This window comes from Mastigoproctus giganteus, chromosome 5, assembly GCF_048544385.1.
Source record: "Mastigoproctus giganteus isolate SK-2022 chromosome 5, ASM4854438v1, whole genome shotgun sequence".
NCBI lineage: Eukaryota > Metazoa > Arthropoda > Arachnida > Uropygi > Thelyphonidae > Mastigoproctus > Mastigoproctus giganteus.
This window is the reverse complement of record NC_143579.1, coordinates 236,798,390-236,824,854: the sequence shown is the minus strand read 5'-3', so window position 1 is coordinate 236,824,854 and position 26,465 is coordinate 236,798,390. Positions and strand designations below refer to the sequence as shown.

At 36.6% G+C, this 26,465-nt stretch overlaps 1 protein-coding gene across 3 annotated transcripts in view; it reads right to left on the bottom strand.

Annotated features, from left to right (window-relative positions):
- The window catches only part of LOC150086307 (uncharacterized), a 230,060-nt gene that overhangs the window by 92,560 nt on the left and 111,035 nt on the right, over positions 1-26,465 (bottom strand). For all 3 annotated transcript variants that reach the window (XM_090374462.1, XM_090374464.1, XM_090374463.1), the window contains exons 8-10: positions 26,153-26,215; positions 9,396-9,533; positions 1,062-1,172 (exon numbers count right to left, since the gene is read on the bottom strand). In XM_090374462.1, the coding sequence (XP_090230588.1) occupies positions 1,062-1,172; positions 9,396-9,533; positions 26,153-26,215 (312 nt within the window). The remainder of the gene's footprint in view (positions 1-1,061; positions 1,173-9,395; positions 9,534-26,152; positions 26,216-26,465) is intronic.

Below are 26,465 nucleotides of genomic sequence, written 5' to 3'. Positions count from 1 at the left end.
TAACTTCTTAACGTCACCTGAGGCTTTAGCCCTAAACTATCCTGTAATCTAAATATACTGTTTTATTTAATTTTACCTTAATATTTCCATGTACGCTGCATTGGGACTGCCATTCCTATATTTATGGAAGAATTTGTTGGTCTTATCCTCCTTATTAAAAAAAAAAAAAAAAAAAAATTTTTTTTTTTTTTTTAAATTAAGGAGGGTGAAAAGACTGGATTGAACAGGCAGAAACTTCCATTTCTCAAGAGATGCTTCAAAACACTTGGAATGAAATCGGTTACCTTGACATTCTGTGTACTATCAAAGGCGCCCATGTGGAAGTTTACTGAAGTGCGGTTGCAAAATAAGAAACTGTGATAAGAAATTCTTCGAGTTGCTTTATTAAGTGCAGCAAACCATTTTACAATAGCTATCATAATAAAATTTTAATCAAACTTCATAATCAGATGAATAATTTATAGACACCCTGTATATATTTTTTATATTTATAAGCAGATATGGCTAATAAAAGTTGAGCACATATCACGTTTTTAAAAAGGAAAACAGAAGTGATTAATAGTCATGTTTATATTTTATGCCTGAAACATTTTTTTAAAATTTTCAGCAGAATTACTTTTTTTTGTTTTTCTAAAAAAATAAGGTACAAAAAATACAGCACTTTTTAAATAATTAATTTCATTTTTTAATAATAATGTTGCATAAAATAAGTATCGCAATCCATTAAGAAACGATGAAATATTGGTATTTTCCAAGAACACAAAAAACCCCTAAAATGTTTTCCAGAAATTAAACCCACAGATCTACAATGGACATTGAAAAATACTATTATTTCCTGTAAAGGTTCCACATGCAAGTTAAAATGATCCTTATTCTAAAACTTTTCATTAATAGTTTTGTTACATTTAAATGCTGAATTCAAGGAATTTGAAATTCAATTAATCGTGATAAACTGGTAATGGTGTGAAATATTATTGTATATAATAGCAATCTGGTGCATATTTTATTGCATATTTGCCTATCCTATTTTTAGTACATATTATCTAATATCTAATTATTACCTTTGCTGATAGCACTTGTTCTTGCTTTCTCATTACTTCCAACTGGTTTTCTAGCACTTTTCTTTCTTCGGCTGCTGCACTGGCCAACTCTTGTTGTTTTTCTTCAGCTTCCTGGACAAACAAACAAGTGTATGGGTAAAGAGATACTACAATATAATATAGAAACACTTTATTACTAAAATAAGATGATTATGGCTGCAAAACTATGGTAAAAATAAGAACACTAGTCTTACCGTGTAAATAAATGCGTCAAATGAATGCAACATTAGGTTATACTTGGCAAGGTGCAATTTTATTACCTGACTTCCAACATTAAAATCACATTTTAAAAATAATAAAGAATAAAAATAGAAAACTGAACCTTGCTAAGAATAATCCAATTTTGTAATTTGATGCATTTAGTATGAGGATGCCATAAGAGAGCTAATAAAAATCAGGATTTTACTTATTTATTTGACTCTAAAGATTTTCCTTAATACAGAGTAAGTTACATTACAATGTAAACAATGTATGTAACTCACCCCCCCATTCCTCTACACAGAGAAAATGAATTCTGTGAATTTATATTTTTGTATTTAGTGAATGGAATGAAAAAAAAAAAATAAATAAAATCAATTAATAGTATAAACAGCATTTATAACTAGGACTGTGATTTGTTTTGTTTTTTTTCTTACAGACTAATTACTGATTTGAAATTTCAGTTCTTTATTTGTTGCTCTATTAATTTTGTTATCGCCACTGATTTCTGCTGTTATTTTAAAGTACTGATTTGGGATGATCTGCTGGTTTCTTTTTCCAGAAAAAATTGTGGCATCTCAACAGATGTCACAGTCTCCTTGTTTAATCCAGGCTTTCCAGTTCACGGCTTATCATTAACGGAACCAGTCTTTAAACTTCATCTTCCAGTTTGAAATCGAATTTCTGTGTGGTGCTTCCTTTGTATAATGTGTCATAACTTTTCTTCTAACTGTTCATATGAACTTGAGCTTTGCTAGCCGGAGGCCACGGTTAACTTTTTATTATATTGAAGCCATCTCTTGTAGAGTAGATTATTTGAAAAAAATTAAAAAACAAAATTAGAGTAAATTAAGTAATTATTTTTGTGTATAAAAACTAAAAATTTTTTGTACATTGCTGATATTGAACAGAGGGGAAAGTGAGTAATTACACACCTGTAAGCTTGACTTTTGTTCCAGGGAAAATAATGGAGTCATTGACTGAACAAGTAATGCAGAACCATCTAGATGGAAATCTATTTATATAGGCTCCATGTTACCAATACACTTTACAGGCTGCTTTTTTTTTCTTGTAAAGAACACAAGTTATTGCAGTTTTAAAGGGCACAAGGACTTTATGGACACTGTATATGTGATGGGGTGTTTTACATATGAATGTTACACAATTAAGTTGTACTTTTCTACTTCTCTTCCATCCCAATAAGTTTTACCTTAAAATATACAATTACATATTTTCACACAAAAAATAACCTTGACTTATCAAGTATTGCACTTTTCCAAGTGCAGAGTTCAACAAAATATCCATGACTGCAATTACCCTTGACTATTCATCTGCAAAAGTATAAACAGAAAACAAAATTCTAGTTTCAAGCATACGCCCACACTCCAAACATCCATTCCAATCGAAAACTTATTTCCATACAGTTGAAGAAAGAAATATAACAGTTAAAATTAAAAAAGGGATATGGCTGCCTGCAAACACAAGTTTAGAAAAAAAAAAAAAAAAAAATTTTTGGAAAAGCACTACATCACTTCTGTTTCAAGCATTTATTATAGCAAAATTCTTATATTAATACATATATTGCTGGTTCATGCATGTATGCAAAGAAAGGGTTTTTAATCCACCTAGATGAAAACTCGCCTGATCTTCACATGTCGACTGCCACATCAGTGGTATATGTCCAACACCATTAGGTTTTTTCAGCGCCGTGTTGGACATATACGGCTGATACTCTTTGTTTCAGTCAGGGTGACATCAGCTGTATAGCACTGACGATTGATAGGAATTTACATTATTTTTGAAAAATGTGGCCTCTGGTGATACATCTGATGAAATTTGCATGCCGCTATGAGAAAAAATAAGCAAGTAACTTCTGATTATTTATTATAAGAATTTTACAATTACAAAATTATGAAGATTTTGTGATGTTCACCAAAACACTCTTAACACATAAAAGGCTATAATTTACAGTCTAGACAATCTTTTCATCTTCCTTTACTGGTGGAGGGTTCATCGACCATTTCTGGGGCATGCTTTGTTGACATTAAAATATTTATTTTAGAATTACTAATCAAATTATTTATTAAATATTTTTTGGCCATGAGGGCACGTTTTTCTTAAACTAGCTTAGCAGTCAACATGTAAAGGACCATTTGCTTCCAATTTTCTGATAGAAAAACTGTATATTTTTGTCAAACAACCTTCACCAGAGGCTGACTAATTCATCCATAATGAGTAGAAAGCCCAAAAAAATGTTTCTCTTCTCTTCAATCCAGATTGAGTTAATCTCATGATTTTTGAATTTTGTGTATTAAGGTCAGAGGTCAAATGTGGTAATACATATTTCACTTGCTGTAACCTGATTTTCTCATAATTAATGCTATTAAATTAAAGTACATTAATATAATATTAATTATAACAGACTTCTTGTTATAGGCTATACTTGTAAAGACAAATTTTCACTGTATCTGAAAACAGCCTGAAAAAAAGAGGAATCTGTACTGTTATTGAAGTAAGAGTATAATATTGACTCCTGAATAATTATTTATGATATTGAGGGATACACAGTTCTTGTGCCCCTTCATATACCATAAATTTATTTATTATTATTATTTTTTAAAAATATATTTATCATTATACAGCACTGTACAGAGTCAAAATGGGTAATAAAAAAAAATTTATTTTGTGACCTGAAAACAAATCTATTGTAGTATGCCATAGTCAGCAATTCTCTATTTTTCCCCACGGGTCACCTTTTCACCGAGCACCAGTTTAAATGGAGAGGGAATGATGTGATTTTTTAGCAAATACAGTAAGCGCTGATTATAGTGATCATGTATGCAAATTGAATTTTGATTCTAATAAATGGCGATTCTAATAAGTGAAAATCAACAAATATTATCCAGAGGCTATAAAATTAAAGATATAAAGCACAAATTTACATTTTATTACCAATTAAATAATATGTGAAAATTGGAAGAATATTATCCACAGGTTAGCAAAATAAAAATAAATTTATACTTACATACGTAGCTTAATTAATATACATATTAATTAAACAACACTTTGTAATATGATTATAATTTAAAAGTCATTTATTTTAGATTGCTTTAAATTATCACTAGAAAGTCTATTTATAGATTTTTCAATATTGTATAACAGTCAATAGTCACGATCACTTGCACCAGTTTCTTCCAACACTCTCCTCAGGATGGCTATAGCTTCATGAGTTTGTTGTTTTGTAACTGGAATTCGTTCGGTTTCATCTGAATTTACCTCCTCCTCCTCAGTGAAATTATCAGTAACAGACTGGGCAATTTCTTCATCTGTTAAAGCTGTAGTAACTTGTAGATCACCATCTTTGTCCACCCAATCATTAAACTCCTGTTCACCCATGTCTTCAGGCTTTTCAACATGATCAGTATCATAACTTAGTTGACCATCATGAATAATTAATCCACATTTTTTGGATTAATTGGAAATCTGCATTAGCAAAAAGTTGCTAATGCAGATTTTGGAAACTTCATTGCAGGCACTCGTCATATGAAGTGCATCTATAACAGATTCTTCACCTCATATCCGACCTATAAAAGGTCTTAAAGGTTTTTATTATTCCCTGGTCGAGAGGTTGAAACAGTGATGTGGTATTTGAAGGTAGAAAAACTAATTCAATGTTTCTGAAAGTCAACTTTGGATGAGCTGGGCAGTTGTCCAAAACTAATGCAATTTTTCTGTTTTTTTATCCAATTGCAAATCCCATTTATGAAGATAATCTTCAAATAAAGAAGCTGTCATCCAAGCATTGGCATTATTCAACAGGAAGGCTGTTTTATGCCTTTAAAACATCTAGGCGATTTACTCTAGCCGATAAGGGTTGTCAAGGACACTACTGACACAATGCTACTGCAACAGGATCTGGAAAGGTTGAGCAGATGGGCTGAGAGGTGGCAAATGAAGTTTAACATTGACAAATGTAAAGTACTACACATGGGAAACAGCAACCCCAGAGCAACGTATCAACTCTGTGGTACTACACCGACAGTGGTAGAGAATGAAAGGGACCTGGGGGTGGTTGTGCAGGCAGATATTAAGTTTTCTGAGCAGTGCAGACGGGCTGCAAGAGTAGCATGGTGTATTGTCGATGATATATAGGAATTTTTCTAGCAGGGATAGGGAGGTGATTGTTCCCTTGTATAAGGCAATGGTCAGACCACACCTAGAGTACTGTATACAGGTCTGGAGGCCTCATTTCAAGAAGGATGTAGAGATGCTGGAACGAGTACAGAGAAGGGCAACAAGATTAGTGAATGGAATAAAGGGGCGCTCTTACGAAGAAAGGCTTAAGTTTTGCAAATTACAGTGTCTGGAGACTAGGCACCGGCGAGATGATCTGATAGAGGTGTATAAAGCCTTGAATGGTTTGAGCATGCTCAATGCTGATGGGACGCTTCTTCTTGCTCAGAATAATCACCTGAGAGGGCATAAATTCAAATTGAGAAAAGACAGATGTAGGATAGACGTGAGGAAATTTGCCTTTAGCCAGCAGGTGGTTGGTTGGTGGAATAGACTTCCATCCCTTGTGGAAGTTGATAGCCTAAATAAGTTTATGGCTCAGCTGGACAGGTATTTCGAACGAACAGAGGGGTGAAGTGGAAGTGGTTATTTTTTATTTATTTATTTATTTTATTTTATTTTTTTTGGCTGATGCTGCATAAGCTTGCTTTCTTGCATCAAATTCCTCTATTAATGCTAATGCTAAATTAATGGCTTCATCTTGATTGTTCCTGTCATGTTGCATGTTAAAAGAACTGTAATCCTGTCCTTTATCTTCTTTCCTGTAGATGCAGAGGAATTTTTAAAAAGCATGCAGTGGTCTAGGGTAGCCCTGTAGTAAAACCATGTTTCATCTGTATTAAAAATGTCTTCAGAATTATAAGTGCTTAACATAGTTTGTCAAGAGGTTTTCAACTAGGTGTCAGCTGCAAAACCATCGGAATCCTGCTTTTCTCCAAGAAGTTTTTTGTAAACAATATCATGCCTCTCCTTCCATCTTGACAGCCATCTGTCCACCACCTTAAACTCTTCATGTAGTTTTTCAGCAAAATCATTAGCTTTTTGAAGAAGAATTCTATGATTGATTCGTGCATTAAATGAGCTGGCCTGTTTGAACCAAACGAACAGAGCTTCATCTACTGTTTGGCATTTCCCTTCATGCTTCCTTTTTCTGGTTTTACTAATCACATTAGTGTTTAATGTGTGACGTGATTTTAATAATTTTGATGACTGAGGCACTCCTAATTTTACTGCCACTTCCCTTTGAGACATATTGCCTAATTTTAATTTATCATATGTTTCTGTAATTCGTAACTTTCTTTTACACTCATAAATTCATTCTTTTTCTGTTCATTGACATTTTTTTTTGGGGAGGTAGTAAAATTTAATATACAGTAAAAAAGATAAGCATCAATCAATAACAAAGCACACACACAAATTGGAACTAACATGACACATGCAAATAAGATGAAGTTCAGATATAGAAATGAAGAACAGATTTCAGTGAAGGGAAAACACCTTTCACCATAATAACGTGAAAACACAGAATTCCAGCTATTGGTATCATCGCAAATGCAATAAGATCGAGTTTACTACCAATTTATTGCTCTAACAGAAAAGCTCAATAAACCAGAAACTGCAAATTGTTTTTATTGTTTCATGGTTGTGACCTTTAGAAAAACATCACAGAGCCATTCAAAATTGATTCTTATAAACAAAAATGTGATTCTAATAAACAATGAAAGTGTAGTGCATTTCATTGATTTGAATCGATTTTTTGAATTTTATTCTACATTGGCTGATTCTAATAACCAGTAATCACTATAACCAGCGCTAACTGTATTTAAAACTACAAAACAGCAAAAATATTAAAATTAGCATCAGCTCTAAAAGTCATTATACATGTTGGACATACCCACCTTTCTGTATGCAGCTACAAACAAATTGGGATTGTTACTTAGTGCATCAATCTCATACAGTAGAGGCACTTAACCACGAGTTGTCCTGGTAGTGCACTACTCTAATAAAAGGCACTACTCCAATGAAGTGTATTGCTTTTTATTAAAAGTGCATGCCATACTCAGACTGATGTTTCAACTCTGATTGGAGTCTTGCTGGTAAGTAGATTGGCAACATGAGGATCTGAGCAACTCAGTGACAAGATATTTACACAATATGTGAGTGCAAGCTGGTGTAATAAGTAAAGTAGACTAAATTTAGTCAGGGGAAATAGCCTCAAGCTATGAAAACTATAAGTCTAAATAGTCATTATACATATCAGGAACAGCCTCTTTCTGTACACGGCTATAAGCAAACTCGGTTTGCTATTTAAGTTGATTGATCTATGGTGGAGGCACTCTGCCAATAGTATAATAGTGCAAAAGTACAATACTAAGGCAACTCATGGCAAAGTGCCTCCACAATATGAGAAAATTGCACTAAGTAGAAACCCAGCATTATTCCCTAGATTAAACTATACATCAGCTTTAATTAACTTTTCTAATTAAGAGACTGTAATTGATATCTTTGACCATGAAATTCATTATGGCCGAGTTGAAGGCGAAACTTGAATTTTAAATGAACTAAAAATATATATAAAATGGCTAATGCTATTGGCTTTTTTGAAGTTATAAGGAATTAGAAAGATTACCCTGTCCTCTCTCTCTTTCTCTCTTTTGTGGCCCCAGCAAAACTCAAACTATTTAGTTAATGCAGTGGTTTTGATACTCACAGAGCAAACGGCCTTCAGAACAAGTTACCCTGGCATTGTAATATGTTCAAACAAATGACATTGTTAAAAGGTTAATATGCTATTTATTTAAAATATGAGATACTGACACAACAGCCTATTTCAGGACTATAAATCTATAAGTCCTGAAATAAGCTGTGAATCAGATAGCAGGTAGTCTCTTATGACAATACTGAGGAAAAACAGCTGTAAAGCTGTTCAATGTAAGCTGCAACACAGAATGAAGTTAGAGCTTCAAAATTATAAAATAAAATAGTTAATACTATTTATTTGGACTCATACGATGAGGAACAGTAAGTCCTGAAACAGGCTATCATAGCAGTATCACATCTTTTCATTAACTGGAAGTTTAACCTTTTGGCTAAATAAACCTTTTGGACAAATATAAATAAATTAATATAAAAGTGATCGGTAGATTTGAAGACAAAACTAAAGAACTGAAATGATTTGAGCAAGACACATAGCTCGAAGACATGATAACAGAATGGTACCCAAGAGGAGCTAAAAGAAAACCTGGAAGATAACAACAGAGATGGACAGATGAAATTTACAAGTTCGTGGGCAGCCATTGCACAAAATAGAAGGAACTGAAAAGTTGCTTGAGAGGCCTTCATCCTGCAGTGGATTTAAAATGGCTGATGATGATGAACCTTTTGGCAATTTCATTTGTTTGAAAGTACTGCAATGCCAGAGCAACTGTGAAGGCAAGTTTCTTCTGCTGGGAGCATTGATACCTTTGCATTAACTAAGCAGTTTATATCTTGATAGTTACAAAAAAATATATAAATAAATAAATAAAATAAATATAAATAAGTACATAAATAAAATAAGAAAGGACAGGATAATCCTCCAAACTCCACAGAACAAACTAATTCCCAAAAGAAAGAATGCACTTTCTTTAACTTTGCCATTGCACAAGTTTTAAAAAAAATGAAAAGAGGGTAATTTAAAAACACTGGTAGCCTGAACATAAAGCATTTGAGGAACATATCATCATCAGCCGATGGAAAAATAACTAAAAAAGTGTGACAACTGTAATGAAAAGGGCATGCTTCACAGAATGTTCTCTAGTTATATAGTGATGAAGTAGAGCTATAAGAAAATACTTTGGTTTGCAAAACCTCTGATGTTTTCAAATGAAGATAACAGTATACACTACATGTATATTAAACAGATTTGTTCCTAATGACTTTTTTTTTTTTGTGCATTAGGGTCATACAGAGCACACTGAGATATTATGCACCACAATGATGATGATGATTATAATAATAATAACAGATTCTTGAATCTCATACCTTTAATTTTTTTACAAGTTCTAAAATTTCCTTCTTGTTATCACTATCTTTCTCCACAAGATACTGAAGCTCCTTTTCAGTATTTTTAAACATTTCTCGAAGACGTGAACATTCATCTTCAGTGTTACTTAATGATGTCTGAAATAAAATATAATAAACATTAACACATAAAATGAAGTGTATTCACACACGCACACATTACAATTAGCCAAAAATTAACAGTTCATGCAGTTGCAAATAATATAATAGTAAAAAAATAAATAAATTTAAGTTATCAATATATGATTTATGGTAAGATTATTCTTTTTGTATTATTAGAATGCAAACCTTAATGCCCATATATAAAAAATAAGGAAAAAAATTAAACTTATAAGAGATCTGCCCTGAAAATAAAGAATATAAGTGGTTCCAGACTCTCTTATTAGTATTGTAATAATGTAAATACAACATGAGAAGATATTATATATAATAGTGCACATCTGCAATACTGTACACTGAAATATGATTAAACAATGCCATGTTCATTACAAATATCGTATAAATGTACCAAACTTGCTTATTTTAGTCAATGCAAGTAGTCAAAAATCCCTGCAATTTCCTGCACATGACTAATGACATTGCACACCATGTGGCACTCTTATAACCCCTCGCCATAACAATTTGAGTAGTTTTTAAAAGTTCCACACACTTCACTAGAGAGAGAGAGAGAGAGAGAGAGAGAGGGGGGGCCTTTTACCACTTCAAATATTTTCTTGGCAATGGTGGCAACTCCATTTGTATCAAAGAAAGTGGTGGACATCTGATAGGTGTCCATTTTCATTTGTGGAAAATGTTTTGTATTTTTCTTGAATACTACTTTGACCAATGGCAACATTTTATCTTTTCTTAATGGATTGCAATACTTATTGTATGTAATTTTTTAAAATTACAAAATATGCTGTGTTTTACATCTTTTATTTTCAAAAAAATAAAAATTTATAAATTCTACTGAAAATTATAAAAAAAAGTGTTTTAGACATAAAATAAAAACATCTGTCTCTTAGTCACTTCCAGCTTAAAACGTCATTAAGCATGTGAAAAACATATGCATGCAAGTGTATTTCTACTTATAACATATATAAATATATTAAAAAAATTTAAAAACACTGTGCATTTAATACTATTAGCAACTTTTGCTTTCAGGCTATCAAAATTTTCACAGCGTGCAAAATTTGAAATTATGCATATTGTTTCCCACAGAGTAGCAGTCATCTTGAGGGCATGCTGGGTTTAATGTTGCTACTTTTACTATGTGAAAACAGTAATTAATCTTTTAGAAACAAATAGGATAAGATGGTAGATATTTACTGCACTAGTGGGAGAGGAAACACAAGTAATCAAAGTATAAACATAGGATTGGCACTTGTCCAGTAACAAGGCCACTCTTCAATTAAAAGCCAAATTGTTGCAAAGATGGTGGCAGGGCACTGACAGGTTCTCACTTGCACAATTTCTGTACAAGTACTTGTACGAAAACTGCAAAAAATTCACTTCAGAAATTAAATTATTACAGTAGTTTGACTATATTTAGGAAGTCTGAAAATTTTCGGATTTTTAATAATTGATTAAAAATCTGTTTTTTTTTTTTTTTTTTTTTTAAGGTTTATAAGACTCTGAGAAGAGTTAGTAAAATGAATGGAGGTGGAATTTTCAGTGTTGTAGACAATTCCAGAACTGGGAATCATAAATTCAAATTACAGGGGAGGAGATTTAGATTAGATTATAGGAAGTTTTCTATTAGCCAGCAAGTCATTGATTGCTGGAACAGGTTGTTTTCAAAGGTAGTTGAGGCTGTCAGCCTCAAAGGTAGTTGAGGCTGACAGTTTGAATAAATTCAAAGGTCAACTGGATAACTAGCTGTGTGAGGTGGGAAGCAAATAATTTGTATTTTCTTATCTACTTTTTTTTTCTTCTTTTTTCCCCCCTGGCCAATATAGCAAAAGCCTGTGGCTTCCTTGAACTGTATGGCTATTATTATTATTTAACAGTTAATGCAGGGGTGTTATTTTCAAGAGGTAACTGTCAGGCACCCTTACACCGATGCCAGATTAATTTTTATGGACTTAAACAGAATCATCCCACTAACATTGTATTCTTCTCTCCATTTCTAAAATTTTTGCCATATGAACTGACAACAGCTTTTTTATTGCCTTCATTTCCTATATACAGTAAAGGCTTTGTTAGCCTGCACTTAGATAACTAGAAAGTTCTAGAAACCTGCATATTTATATTCTATAACGGGGCAGAAGAGCCAATTACAGTAATTTTCTTTGCAGTCCAGATCACTTTTTTGCATAAAATTACAAGTAAATATTGTGCTAATATATTGTTATTTTATTTTTTTGCAGAACAATCGCTTATTATTACAGAATGATGCACATTTAATATAACATGTGGCTTTTTTTTTTAATGTTACATATCAAATTTTTTACCACTTGGTAGCACCTCTCACAAAAAAATTGGCATTGTGATTTGATAATTCCAGTTGGCTTATAAGAATTGAATACTGTAGTTATTTGCATTTTTCTGAAATTTAACCAATCCAAGAAAATGGCATGGCATTGATATTAGCAACTGATCAAGGGAATCAGTAAATGTTTAGTTTGAATTAATGTTACAGTACCATACAATAATTACATTTTTTAATTAAACTAAATTAAATTTTACTTTCTTCAATTGTCCTTCAGATGGAGATGGTTTACATTGGTACATATCCAATAATTTTATTTCACTATTATTATTCACTGTTTTTTTATAGGTTGATGGATCACTCAAATAACCAAAAAAATAGTGAATAATAATAGTGAAATAAAATTATTGGATAGTACCTTTTAAATGATCTAATCTCCACCATGCTAGATAATGTTTTTGCTGTACATCAGAAAATAAAAGCAGGAAAGAAATAGCACGCTCTCGCTCTCTCTCTCTTCATTATATCTGTTACTATCAAACAAATTGATACATGAAAATTGTTGAGGAAGATTGTTTGTTGTTTGTTATTTGGTTTTTAGGAGCATTAGCAACTAAGGCCATATCGCTCCGGGGATATGCGGTGGTCATTCCCTGACCTTTCCGCATCCTCCGTATTTGGTGGGCACGGGCTCGAACCCCGCAAATTAGTAACACATACAACATACCTGATATCCTTCCTGATGAGGTAGAACATGCGTTGAAGAAAACGAAGAATCAGAAAGCTCCGGGGAAGATGAAGTTACTGTAGAGTTGTTAAAATTGGGAGGAAGAGACATGACACAAAATCATAAACATATCAAACAAATTATAAACAAATTATGCCTTACTGCTGGATCATGTCTAGATTAAGTCCAAATACTCACATTGGGGCATTGACAAGGCATCATTCACATTATTTGTTGATTGTAATGCACTTGAAAATTGTTGAGGAAGATTGTTTGTTGTTTGTTATTTGGTTTTCAGGAGCATTAGCAACTAAGGCCATATTGCTCCGGGGATATGCGGTGGTCATTCCCTGACCTTTCTGCATCCTCCGTATTTGGTGGTCACGGGCTTGAACCCCGGTCTAACCAAGAAGCGTGTGCTACGCACCGCTGCTCCTGGCCACCTGGCTACAAAGGCAGCCCTGAGGAAGATTATAGTGATCGATCTTTCTATTGTTAATAATGTTTTCATCTTGGCAGGTAATCAAAATTATTCAGAAAGTAAGCAATATTCTGAACCTTCTCCTTCTTCTTCTTCTTCTTTGGTCCTTAGCTGGCAGCTGGGGGAGGCAGTTGGCCACGCAACCAGTATGCTGCTGTAGGTGCCGCAGGGTTTCGGACTTGCTCTGTGATGTTCTTCCATACCTTACGATCCATGGCTTCAGTCCTGGCCTGGTTAAGGTCGAGACGTCGGCTCTTCAAGTCATCTTCCACTTGCTTGGCCCACGTTTTCCTAGGCGCGGTCCGTTGGATGCTCCATTGGGTGGGTCGTTGTCTCCAAAGGAGTGTGGATGGTATTCTGTTCGTGCCCATTCTACATACGTGGCCAAACCATCTGAGCCTTCGCTTCTGGATTTGGTCGGCAATGGTTGGTTGCTGTTGGCATCTGGCGCGGATGGTATCATTAGTGATGCGGTCGCGAAGAGAGATGCCCAAGATCTGCCGCAGGCATCGCATTTGGAATACCTCAAGTTTGTTCAAATCTAACTTGAGACAAATCCATGTTTCCGATCCGTAAAGAAGAATGGGCAGGATCAAAGTCTGGAAGAGTCGGATTTTAGTCTTTGTGGAAATGTTGGTCCTCTTCCACAGACACCATTTGAGCGAGGCGAACGCAGTGGCCGCCTCTCCAATTCTGCTGTGGATTTCCATGGTGGATGCAACTTTCTTCTCCTGGACCAGCGACCCAAGGTATTTAAAGTCCTGCACTTGCTCGATCTGGACGCCTTCGAGATAGATGGTGGCTTGTGACCCATCTGTTGTCAGGGCCTTTGTCTTACCAGCATTGATCTTCAAACCGTATGGCCGGGCAATGCGGGCAATGTTGTAGAGGATGTCCGTGGCTTCAGCGTCGTTACCGGCAAGGATAGCACTATCATCAGCAAACATCAGGTCAGTCACATAGTGATCCTTGTCATATTGTATGCCCTGTCTGTTTCTGAATGCTTGCCTCATAATGGCGTCGACCACGATGTTGAAAAGCAACGGGGAGGCTACATCCCCTTGGCGGACTCCAGTTTGGATGGTAAATTCCTCAGATAAATCGTTCTGGATGCGCACCTGGCTGGTTAAACAGTTGTATGCAGTTTGGAGGAGTGTGATGACTTTTCGAGGTACATGTTCAACCTCTAGTAGTTTCCATAAGGCAGGCCGGTGGACACAGTCGAAAGGAGACTTAAAGTCAATGAAAACAATGACGGTTCGCTGTCCACACCGGATCCTCTCCTCCATCAGCTGACGAATGGCAAAGATTTGATCACAGCATCCTCGCCCGGGTCTAAATCCTGCCTGTTCTTCTCGACTGGTTTGCTCGCGATGTTTTTGCAGTCTTGACTGGATGATCTTCATAAAGACCTTTCCGATGATGGAAAGGAGGCTGATGCCACGGTAGTTCTTGCAGTCCCGGTTATCACCTTTCTTGTGGATCGGTACGATAATGGCTTTCCTCCATGTTAACGGAATTTGTTCAGTGCACCAGATGGTTTTGAGGAGTGAGTGTAGTCGGCGAAGCAGTACATCTCCCCCGGCTTTGATCGCTTCTGTGGTGACTTGGTCCACTCCTGGTGCCCTGCCATTCTTCAGGGATTGTATGGCTGCTTTCACTTCTTCTACTGTAGGCTCAACATCGACCATGGAGACCTCAGGGGGGTCGATCGAGAGTGCTGTTGCTGGCGGTCCCTGAGGTGGGTCGTGATTATACAAAGCTTTGAAGAATTCACTCCACCGTTGCAGGCGTTCGGATGGTGATCGCACGAAGGTCCCATCAGCATTCTTGATGTTGTCACTAGTCAATTTGGTCTTTCCACTCAGACATCTGAGGGTGCGGTAGAGAGTGCGGTACTCGTTTTTGGATGCCGCCACTTCAAGATCGTCTGCCACTTGGTTCCAGTATGCTTCTCTTTCTGCTGTCATTCTTTGTCGGACTTCTCGGTTTAGCTGCCGGTACCGTTCAAAGTCGACCAACTTTGCCTGTTTCCGTTTGTCCACGAGGTCGAGGCACTCGTCTGATATCCATGGTTGTGTTCGACGTCGGGCAGGTGGACATAGGGGCTTGGCACATTCCAGGATGGCATCAGAGATCTGCTTTTCTTCTTCATTTATATCCTCGGGCACAGCCAGCATCTTGAAGCGGTTGGATAGGGTGATCTGATATGCCTGTTTGTTGGCAGCATTCATTAGCTGCCTCCAGTCCAGCTTGGCTGACCGAGATGATCTTTTTGCATGCCGTAATTTGAGCTGCACCTTAGCCCGGATGAGGTAGTGATCAGATCCGCAATCAGGTCCCCTCATGGCACGAACGTCCATGAGTGATGAGCGAAATCTGGCATTGATCAAAATGTAGTCCAGGATTGCTGAGTCCTTGCCAGATGGATTTCGCCATGTAAGTTGATGTTTTTGAGGGTGCTGGAAATGTCTGTTTCCAATGATCAGGTTGTTAGATGCGGCAAAGGACAACAAACGTAAGCCGTTGTCATTGATCTTCCCATGGCCAAACTTGCCCATTGTTGTTTCCCAACCAGATCTGTCCATGCCAATATGGGCATTAAAGTCCCCTGCGAGGATGATCACTTCTGTCTGCGGAATTGAATCCAGCGTATGTTGGAGCTGGTTGTAGAAGTCATTCTTGGTCGGGTCCAGGCTAGTCTCAGTTGGCGCATAGGCGGAGATAATATGGGTCTTGATGGTGCCCTTGACAGTAAGGACTGCCAGGCGGTCCGATATTGGTTGGAAAGCGATCACACTACTGGTGGCCTGAGCATCGACCATAAAGCCCACTGATGCTTCTCGTTTCTCACCACCAGAGTAGAATAGCATAACCGCATAGCAAATTCTGAACCTACTCATTTGATTATAGCTACAAATAATATTGTGATGGCTGTCGGTGATCAAAACACATAATCAGATCATTGGAGTTAATGTCCAAGCTTCAATCCAAGTCACTAAAACTTTATCTGCCTCACTTCAAATGGTACCACCTATTATCTATGTTAAATATGAATGCAAAGCTGATAGTCCAGAAGGACTGATTTTCACTATTACAGTTACCTGTATATCCACTGGGTATAATATATTTGGATGATGATGACAATCACAATAAATGGTTGAATTATAAAATACGTTCAACAAAATAACAAGATAAAATGAATACACAGGAGCTAAATAATAAAATATAATACTGTCTGAACAAGACAATAATGTTTTTCTTTCTTTCATAGCCAAACAAAAAATATTTTCTTTTATTTGGCAGAATTGATTTTATTATCACTTACAAGTTTTTGGTTGATAAAGACACTTGTGATGATGAACCGAAAAAGACAAATGAAGAGCAAGAAAAACACCGACAGGGAGAAAACTGAGTATACTGTGTTATGCAAAACCATTAGAAAGAGACTCAGAGAGGACATAAGAAAATTTAACACAAGAAAGGTAGAACAAGCATTAAGGGAAAACAAAGGATTTAAATCAGCAGTCATGAGCAGTAATACAGAAAGACAAATGATACTGAAACTGAAGAATAGCGATGGTGTACTTAGTAGCTGAGTGGGCAGGAGCGGGAGTGCAGTAGCACACGCTCTTTGAGTAGACCGGGGTTCAAGCCCCTGACTGCTGAATATGGTCGATCTGCCAACCCGCACTGGAACAGCGTGGCAGATTATGGTCCATTTCCCTCAGCATGAACTGTTGAGGAGGATTCCATCCTGCAGTGGGTTGATAATGGCTGCACTTTACTTTTACTTTAACTTATGAATAGCAGAGAAGGCATAATTGAAATAGCAGAAGACTACTATAAAGAGTTATACAAGGAGCGAGGGAATGATGCCAGCAGTGGGGAAGATGGATCGCAAATTAGTTGGTGTTGTTATTTGGTTTTTAGGAGCATTAGCAACTAAGGCCATATTGCTCTGGGGATATGCAGTGGTCATTCCGACCTTTCCGCATCCTCCGTATTTGGTGGGCACGGGCTCGAACACTGCAAATTAGTAACACATACAACATACCTGATATCCTTCCTGATGAGGTAGAACATGCGTTGAAGAAAACGAAGAATCAGAAAGCTCCGGGGAAGATGAAGTTACTGTAGAGTTGTTAAAATTGGGAGGAAGAGACATGACACAAAAACTGGCAAGACTCTTCACAAAATGCATCAGAAAAGGTGTGGTGCCTAAGGAGTGGAATAATGCAATCATAGTTTTGCTGCATAAGAAAGGAGATAAATCAGAAATTGGAAATTATAGACCAATTATCTTGTTATCCCACATCTACAAGTTGTTCACAAGGGTCATTACTAACAGATTAGAAAGCATACTTGATGAGAATCAACCGAAAGAGCAAGCTGGCTTTAGGACAGGATTCTCAACTATGGATCACCTTCATGTAATGTCACAGCTAATGGAGAAAGAAAATGAATATAAAACACCATTATGCCTGGCATTTGTGGATTATGAAAAGGCATTTGACTCCATACAGCATAAGGCAATGTTTCGGGCACTGGAAAGACAAGGCATACATACCCCATATATTATGATTTTGAAGAAAATATAAGAGAATGCTACCTCCTTTATTAGACTAGACTAGACAAAGACAGTAATAAATTTAAAATTGAGAAAGGAGTTCGACAAGGAGACACAATATCTCCGAAGTTGTTTACTGCTGCCCTTGAGGAAGGTTTCAGAAGATTAGACTGGTCACAGAAAGGAGTCAATGTGAATGGAGAGTACCTAAACCATTTACGATTTGCAGATGACATTGTGGTCATAAGCCACGATCCCAAAGAATTAGAAGAAAATCTTAATCAGTTATGCAGAGTTAGTAAGGATTTTGGACTAAAGATGAATATGGCTAAAACAAAAAGTAATGATGAACAAGTATGCTACAGAAAGGGATATAATGATTGAAGGAGGAGTAATTGAAAAGGTGGAGTCATATACTTATCTGGGACAAGTCATTAGCTGTAATAATGATAAATGGATGGAAATCAAAAGAAGAATAAATTTTGGATGGATAGCATTCAGGAAATATAGTCACATACTGAGGAGCAATATCCCAATTTGTCTGAAACGTAAAATAATGAACCAATGTATACTCCCCACCATGACTTACGGAAGTGAAACTTGGGCACTCACCAAAAGAATGGAAGAGAAGCTGAGAACTACACAGCAAAGAATGGAACAGATTATATTGGGAATCAGACTGTTAGATAAGAAGAGAAACACATGGATTAGGCAGCAAACCCAAATAAAGGACATTCTTATCAAAACTAAAGAACTAAAATGGTCTTGGGCAGGACACATGATGACAGATGGACTAAGAAAATAACAGAATGGTACCCAAGAGGAGCTAAGCGAAAACCTGGAAGACAACAACGGAGATGGACAAATGAAATTCATGAGTTTGTGGATGGCCATTGCACGAAACAGAAGGAACTGGAAAGTTGATGGAGAGGCCTTCATCCTGCAGTGGATTGAAAATGGCTGATAATGATGATGAAAGACAAAGCTTGTGCATGGTGGACTTAGACAAGCAATTTATTTCATTATTTATCTTCTATTCATTAATTTTATCTGATTTTATGTCATATATATTTTATAAATAAACTGTTTTGATCTTATTGTGATTTTATGTTGTTTGAATAGTTTTTTTCCAGTATAGTCAGTGTTTACAGCATTTTTCTTATAGTTTGGTCCACGATTACGAATAAAAGTTTATAAATAACATAAAGGATATTTCAAAAGCACGTGCAAAAAATTTTGGGACATATTCTGGGGTCTGAAATAAGGGGGAGAAGTCATATAAAGAAATTTACAATGCTGAATGGTTATGAACCTATGGTTGTTTGAGTTTTAAAAACTGAATATGGAGTTTCAAATGACAAAAAATAATGAAACTAATAAAAAAAAAAAAAACCAATTTTTTTAAAAATATACCTTAATTCTGATAAAATATAAGGTGTGGCAACATAAAAATGCCTCAATTTAAAAAATGGTAACGGCCGTAAAAAAACCGTTAAACAGTAAAAAAAAAATATAAGGTGTGGTAACATAAAATGCCCCATTTTAAAAAATGGTAAAGGTCACACCTTATATTTTATTGGAATTAAGGTATATTTTTGAAAAACTTTTTTTTATATATTATTTTTTATTTTATTTTTATTATTTTTTATGAATAGAAATTTTCATACATTTTTTATAAAGTACAATTGAAAATTTATGTGAAAAGATTTTCACCAACAAAAAATCTTTACACAATGCAAGGATCAACGATAAAATCATGTATGCTTTATATGTATGTATTACATGCATACAACCATGTAAAGTGGGTAGTTGATATGAAGCTTGTAATAGCTGCACAGTGGACCATGCGATTGATTAGCTCAAATTTAATTGGAAACATTATTATGTCAAAAGAGATTGTTTACAAAATTACACCCTTCTAACCATAAAAGAAGTGCGGAAAAGGTCCGAAACCTGGTTCAGGTATAAATCCAAGTAGTCGATATATGGCATGCAATGGCTGCACGGTGCACCGCTTGATAGATCAAAGTTTGATAGAATGCATTGTCATGAAAATTAGGAATATGTACAAAATTTCAGCCTTCTATCTCTATTAGAAGTGACTGAAAAAGCAATCGGCAGTGACTTATAAGGTATATATAAATAAGGATAAGTACACGAATAAACTCTTTACTTGGTATGCACTTACTTGTATTTTATTTATTGTTTTTTATAATTTTATTATTTTTTACTATTCAAAACTCCACAGATATTTTTTCAACTATAGGTCCAGAACTGCTTAAAGTTCTGGACCTATAGAACAAATAAAAATGTTTATTATGACTTTTCCTTATTTTGGCCCATAGGACAAACTGAATTTTCTTTTACTACTTTTGAAAACTCCTGTATATCAAAGCCAAAAGTCACAACAGAAGCCTTCTTCCAATGATGTAAATACTACTGAGGTGTTTCTAAGGACCTTAAGATACATATATCTGATATTACACAATATTATATGATACATTACATCATTCTTTGTTATACAATAAACTACACTGTGCTGTCAATTTATTAGGTACACCCCTGCTGTGCACACAAATGGTTCGTCCCACAAGTTTGCAAGTCACGTGACCACAGTTGTTGTTGTTTGTTATTTTGGTTTTTAGGAGCATTAGCAACTAAGGCCATATTGCACTGGGATATGCGGTGGTCATTCCCTGACCTTTCCGCATCCTCGGTGGTCATTCCCTGACCTTTCCGTATTTTGTGGTGACCACAGTTGTGGATATAAATGCAGCTGAACAACCTTTCTAGTATCAGTTAAGTGTACAAACTGTAGCAAGAATGGGAAAAAGAAGTGCTCTAACGTGGCATGGTAGTAGGTGCAAGATGTGCTGGACAAAGCATCTCTGAAACGGCAGTTCTCCTGTACTTTTCATGCACCACAGTTTCAAGGGTGTATCGAGAATGGTGCAATGTACAGAAAACATCCTCTCGACGGCACTCCTGTGGAAGAAAATTGCTTGTTGATGAGAGAGAGGTCAGAGGAGGATGGCTAGAGTTGTGCAAGCAAACAGATGGGCCACAAAATGTCGCACTTTGTCGCAAATGGGCTACAACAGCTGACGGCCACATATCGTACTTTTGTTATCAATGAAGAACAAGAGAGCACGCCTCCTCCTGTGGGCACAGAAACACCAGCACTGGACTATCGAGGATTGGCAAACAGTTGCTTGGTCTAACGAGTTGAAGTTACCGGTGCATCACATTGATGAAAGGCTCAGAATTTGACGAAAACAACATGAATCCATGGACCCGTCATGTCTGACGACTACTGTGCAAGGTGGTGGGGGCAGTGTTATGGTGTGGGGAATATTTTCTTGGCACATGTTGGGTCCATTGATACCCACAGATTCACATCTGAATGCCACATCGTACCTAAACATTGTTGCTGACCAAGTGCATCCATTCATGTTGACAGTTTATCCTCAGTCAGATGGTTACTTCCAGCAGGATAATGCACCAGTGCACAAAGCCCGAATCACTATGGAACATGACAATGACTTTTCTTTCTGCAGTGGCCCGCTCAGTCCACGGATCTCACTCCTATTGAACATCTTTGGGATGAGTTGGAAAGGGCTGGTCGCTGCAGACCTACACCACCGTCGAATCTCAAGGAACTGCGTAACACACTCATGTCTGTATGGTGCTCCATTACTGCACAACATTTTCAGCATCTTGTTCAATCCATACCTAGATGAATTCAGACTGTTTTTGAAGGCTAAAGGAGGCTCAACACGCTACTAGGTAGGTGTACTTAATAAAGTGGCAGCATAGTGCCAATGTATATTATAGCACAATGGGGGCCTAGACTTATTTTCTTCAAAAAGCTTGCCTCCTTCAGTATATAGGATGTGGCTGTCTGGACACACAGGCTTCACAGCGCTCCCGCATGGAATCCCCAACACTCTGGAAGATTCCTGAAGTGTCTCGAATCTCCCCGGCAGCTACAGAGATGCGAGCGACAAGGTCTTCAACTGAATTAACGGGGGTCTCGTACACCAATGTCTTCATTTGACCCCAGCAAAGAAGTCCAGGCATGATAGGTCCGGCGATCTAGCAGGCCAATGAACTGGACCACCACGACCTATCCAATGCTGTCCAAATGTAATGTTTAGGTGTTGGCAGACGTCATTGGTGTAATGTGGGGGAGCCCCATCATGCTGGAACCACATTGAGCGGCGCAAAGACAGAAATATGTGCTTCTTCAATAAGTTCGGGCAGGACTGCTGTAGAAAGATCAAGTATGCCCTACCGTCCAGACGAGGGGACAGAAGGTACGGTCCAATGAGGTGGTCTCCAACAATGCCGGCCCAAACATTTAAAAAGAGAAACAGCATTGAGTTGCACGTGTTCGCGTACCATGGGGGTTTTCCAAAGCCCACAAATGAGCGTTATGTTGATTGAAGGTTCCCTCTCTCGTGAAGCTTGCCTCATCCGTGAACAATACGGACGCAGCAAATGTGCTGTCTGCCGCATTCTGTTGAAGAAACCAAGTAGCAAAAGTCCTCCGGAGTGGATAATCCACAGGCTCCAATCATTGGACGCATTGCAGATGGTATTAACTCATTTGGTTTGTTGACAGTATCCTCCATACAGTGGACTGAGAAATACCCAATCGTTGGCCTATCGCTCGAGTACTCTTACTCGGATTGCCTTCTGCAAGACGTAGGACATTCTCCTCATTGTCGTTTGCTCTCGATTCATGGTACCTCTCTTGAAACAACCAGTCTCATGTAACCTTCTGTGTACGTGTGCGAAAATCGTATGATGAGGAGCACGCCTGTGCGGGAAACGTTCCTGGTACAAGCGCAGAGCGGCGCTCCCGTTACAGTTCGCAGCTCCATGCGCGAGGTGCATGTCGGCCAGTTCAACGGTTTGAATACTCGTCCATCCTACTGCCTCGGGAACCAGTTCGCAAATGCTGACTTCCAGCGGGATCGCTTCACGCGACCTCCCATTCAACGTCCTCTACCGCACGGCGAAGGCATTTCGGACCCTGCAATGCTATGTGATTCCGATTCATCTTTGTGCCCCCTACACCTCCTGCGAGTTTGTCGCACTGGTAATGAATCACCCTGTATATATATATATATATATATTATTAGGTCACCTCTAAGGTGTCTAGTTATCAAGTTCTATAGACCACACATTTGAAGTCCTTCATCGTGCCTTTCTGCTTATCTCACCAGTGCATTGTCAATCTTTACACTCTTTCAAGAATTTTGATGTCTTTTAATTGCCCCATGCTTGAATACAGAATTCCAAGTAGTCATACAGTGTCTTGTTCAGCAGTATTATAACTTATTTTCACAAGCAAATATCATAAATCATTGGTAAAACAAGATAGGCCCCCCATGCCACCTGGTTGCACTGCACAGAGAACTTATGTCCATCCATGTTACAGCCTCCTGAATCTCATCCTCATTTACTTTTTTTAATTCAATCCCATCAAGTGCATGTTATTTTGTGGTTTTAATGCAACAAAACCTTGCATTTTGCTGCACTAAAACAGCTGCCACTTCTCTGATAATTTCCAAAACCGATCTATGTCATCCAGAAGAAGCACTAATCATTAACTACTCTACTCTACTGACTTTGAATTCATCTGCAAATTTTGGTATCACACCCTGCAAACGTCATTTAAGAAAATCACAAACAATAGTGGTCCCAATACTGGGGAAATCTGTGGGGTAGCTTTCTTTTTATGTTAGTCCAACCTGAAAAATAACCATTAATCACAACCCTCTGCCTCCTGCCCTGCAACCACCCTGCAATCCATCTAAGGATTTTTCCTGTAATTCCAATATGTTCCAGCATATACAGTAACCTCTCATGCAGGTCAAATACTTTGCTAAAATCCAAATGAACAAAGTCAAAATTAGTTCCCACATCCAGCTCATGAGCAATTTTAACAAAATAGCTAACTAAGTTGGTTAACATTATTTTCTCTTTACAAAATCATGCAGTGTTTTCTGCAGAATTCCCTTTATCTAAATGACCCTGTATTGCACTCTTGATCATTGCCTCAATGATTTTCTATATCACTGAAGACAGACTGACTGGACAGTAGCTACCCGCTTCTTTGAAGGTAAGAGTTCAATGAATGAATCTTGACAGAGAGTATTAAAGGTGGTTCAAAGAACAAGTGGGTAATTATGGACCTGTAAGTTTGACTTTTGTGCAAGGAAAAATAATTGAAACTGGTATAATATTTCAAGATGATGGTGAATACTGTATTCAGGTCTAGAGACTGCACTTAAAAAAACATATACAGAGCTTCTAGAAGGGATTTAAAGTAGGTGATGAGCACTAATCAACAACCATATGTTCTCTTGAGACAACAGTACCATTTTGGTCACTGGTAGGGATATGTGAACAAATTTTGTTTTCTGCCATTCTTTCTCCAAATTGCCAACTATACACGTTGCTGTCAGTACCTTTATTTAAAGGTAACTGTCACCAAAAGAAATTTGTGAAGACATGCAGCAATATTTGTTGAACCTTGTCCTTCATATGCCATAGTCAAAAACTGGGTTGCAGAATTCAAGTGTGGACAAGACAGTGTTGAAAATGTAGCCCCACCCTAGAGGGAGGCCTGTTACCATGTCAACACCTGCAAATGTGGATGCCATTCATGAAATGATCATGCAAGACTGCAGAATAACATTGAAACAACATTCAACATATCCCACAAGAGAGCTCACGATATTGTGGTGAATGTTTTAGGAATGAAGATTTCTTCACGGTGGGTCCCTAAAGTACTCAATACAGATCAGAAGCAAGAAAGAATGAAGTGTTGTTATGACAGTGTGCAGCATTTTGTAACAAATGAAGCTCAGTTTTGGGGACAGTATATCACTATGAGCAAAACATGGGAGCACCACTTCAACCCTGAAACAAAAAAAAAAATTGAAACAGCGAAAGCATCCCTCTTCTACCCCCCCCCCACCTAAAAAAAGTTTCAAGCACAAGCACAGAAGGTGGCTGGAAAAGTCATGACATCAGTCTTCTGGGGTGCAGAAAGAATGGTTTTCTGGAATAAAGTGCCATTATCAATGCTGAATATCATTCTAACCTACTGAGATTTTTCCATGATGAATTGAAGCTCGTGAGGCATGGCAAATTGGCCAAAGGAGTCATCTTGCATCAAGACAAGGCACAACCACACACAACATTTGCGACTCAGGCAACACTGTGTGACTATGGGTTTGAGCTATTACAGCATCCATCCTACTCATCGGACTTGGCTCCATACTATTTTCTATTTCCAAATCTCAAAAAGGACAGAAATTAGTGACAATGCTGTGATGGATGCAGTTAACAACCATGGTTTGAATCAAAATTTAAATTATATTTGAGCAGGTTATGAAAGTTAGTGGATCATGCCAGAAAGTGTCTTGACTTGGGGGATTAATATGTTGAAAAATAAATGGGTTTCACAAATTTCCAGGATTCTTTCTGTGAGAAGCTAGAAATGTTTCAACCTCCTCTTGTATTTTTACATTTCTTTCTACACACTGCACATTATTCTCATCCTTATTTATTTCAAAATGTCTTATTATATCATGTTTCCTTCCACTTTAAATTGATATATCACATCTATATAGTGAATACATAAAGCAAATATTTTCCAGATTTTATGATACAGAGAAATTCTTGAGTAGACTTACTTACACAATATGTATCTTTAGTAATGAAGGACATTTTATTTGTAAAATTTATGTTAAATAAAATTTAGCTGTGTACTATACACAAAAAAAAAAACAGTTAAATGTCACAGTACATCTAACACTTCATTTTGTGCATTACTCTACATATTTTATGCAACACGGAAATGCACAACAAAATTTGTCATAGAAATTTTCGGAAATTTTTTTAACAAACTTGAATTAAACAGCAAAGCAATGTTTTTACTTTTTTTTTGTGAAAAAGGGAGATAAACTATGTTAGGATGGTGATCAGAAGAATGGATCAAAAATATAAATAAATAAAATGAATCAGGGGAGATGACAGTTATGTAACTAACACTAAATTTACATAAGATTTTCACTAAATTTTCCAGTTCCATAATATTAAGCAGAATTTTTTTTAGTAGAAAATTAATTCACTGGAAACTTCATCTGGTCTAATTTCTTGAGAAAAAGACATACGTGGGAATAACTAATTGCAAGCATGAAATTAAAACAGTGTTCAACTCCACATAAAATTTTGGACAAAATGGTTGAGTTTATTGAAATAAATGAAAGTAAAAGACTTTACAAAAACATTCCATTTACCCAGCCATTTTTTTAATACTGACGACATTTTGAAATACTCGTGGAAATCCCTGTCAAGTCTTGAAGGCAGAGATGCCTATTAGTGATTGCCCATGTGGTATCTCAGTAAGGTGACACCAGCATGCCAAGTCTGCCCCCCCCACTTTGAATCACCTCTAAGAAATGGATATGTAGAAGTAATATCAAATTTAAAAGTTATTAAAAATATTTACCTCTAAGTCCTGAACCTTTCGAATGGCTTCTAATTTTTCCTGTAAAACCTTTTTTAAAGATTCCTGTAAAATATGAATTGAAATGTTTAGGGTACTAAAGTATTTGATTAAAACTTATCTTTTATACATAGTCAAAACATTCTCAATGTTATTAACACCAAAACTCTGATTTTATAAATAAGATTAAGTTCAGAGGAGAAGTTACAGTGTAACTGACATGCAGTTCTTATTGAAAAACATGCTAGGGAAGCAGCTATGCAGTTCAATTGAAGAAAATTGTAATGAATGTTTATGGCAAATTCCACGGGCCAAC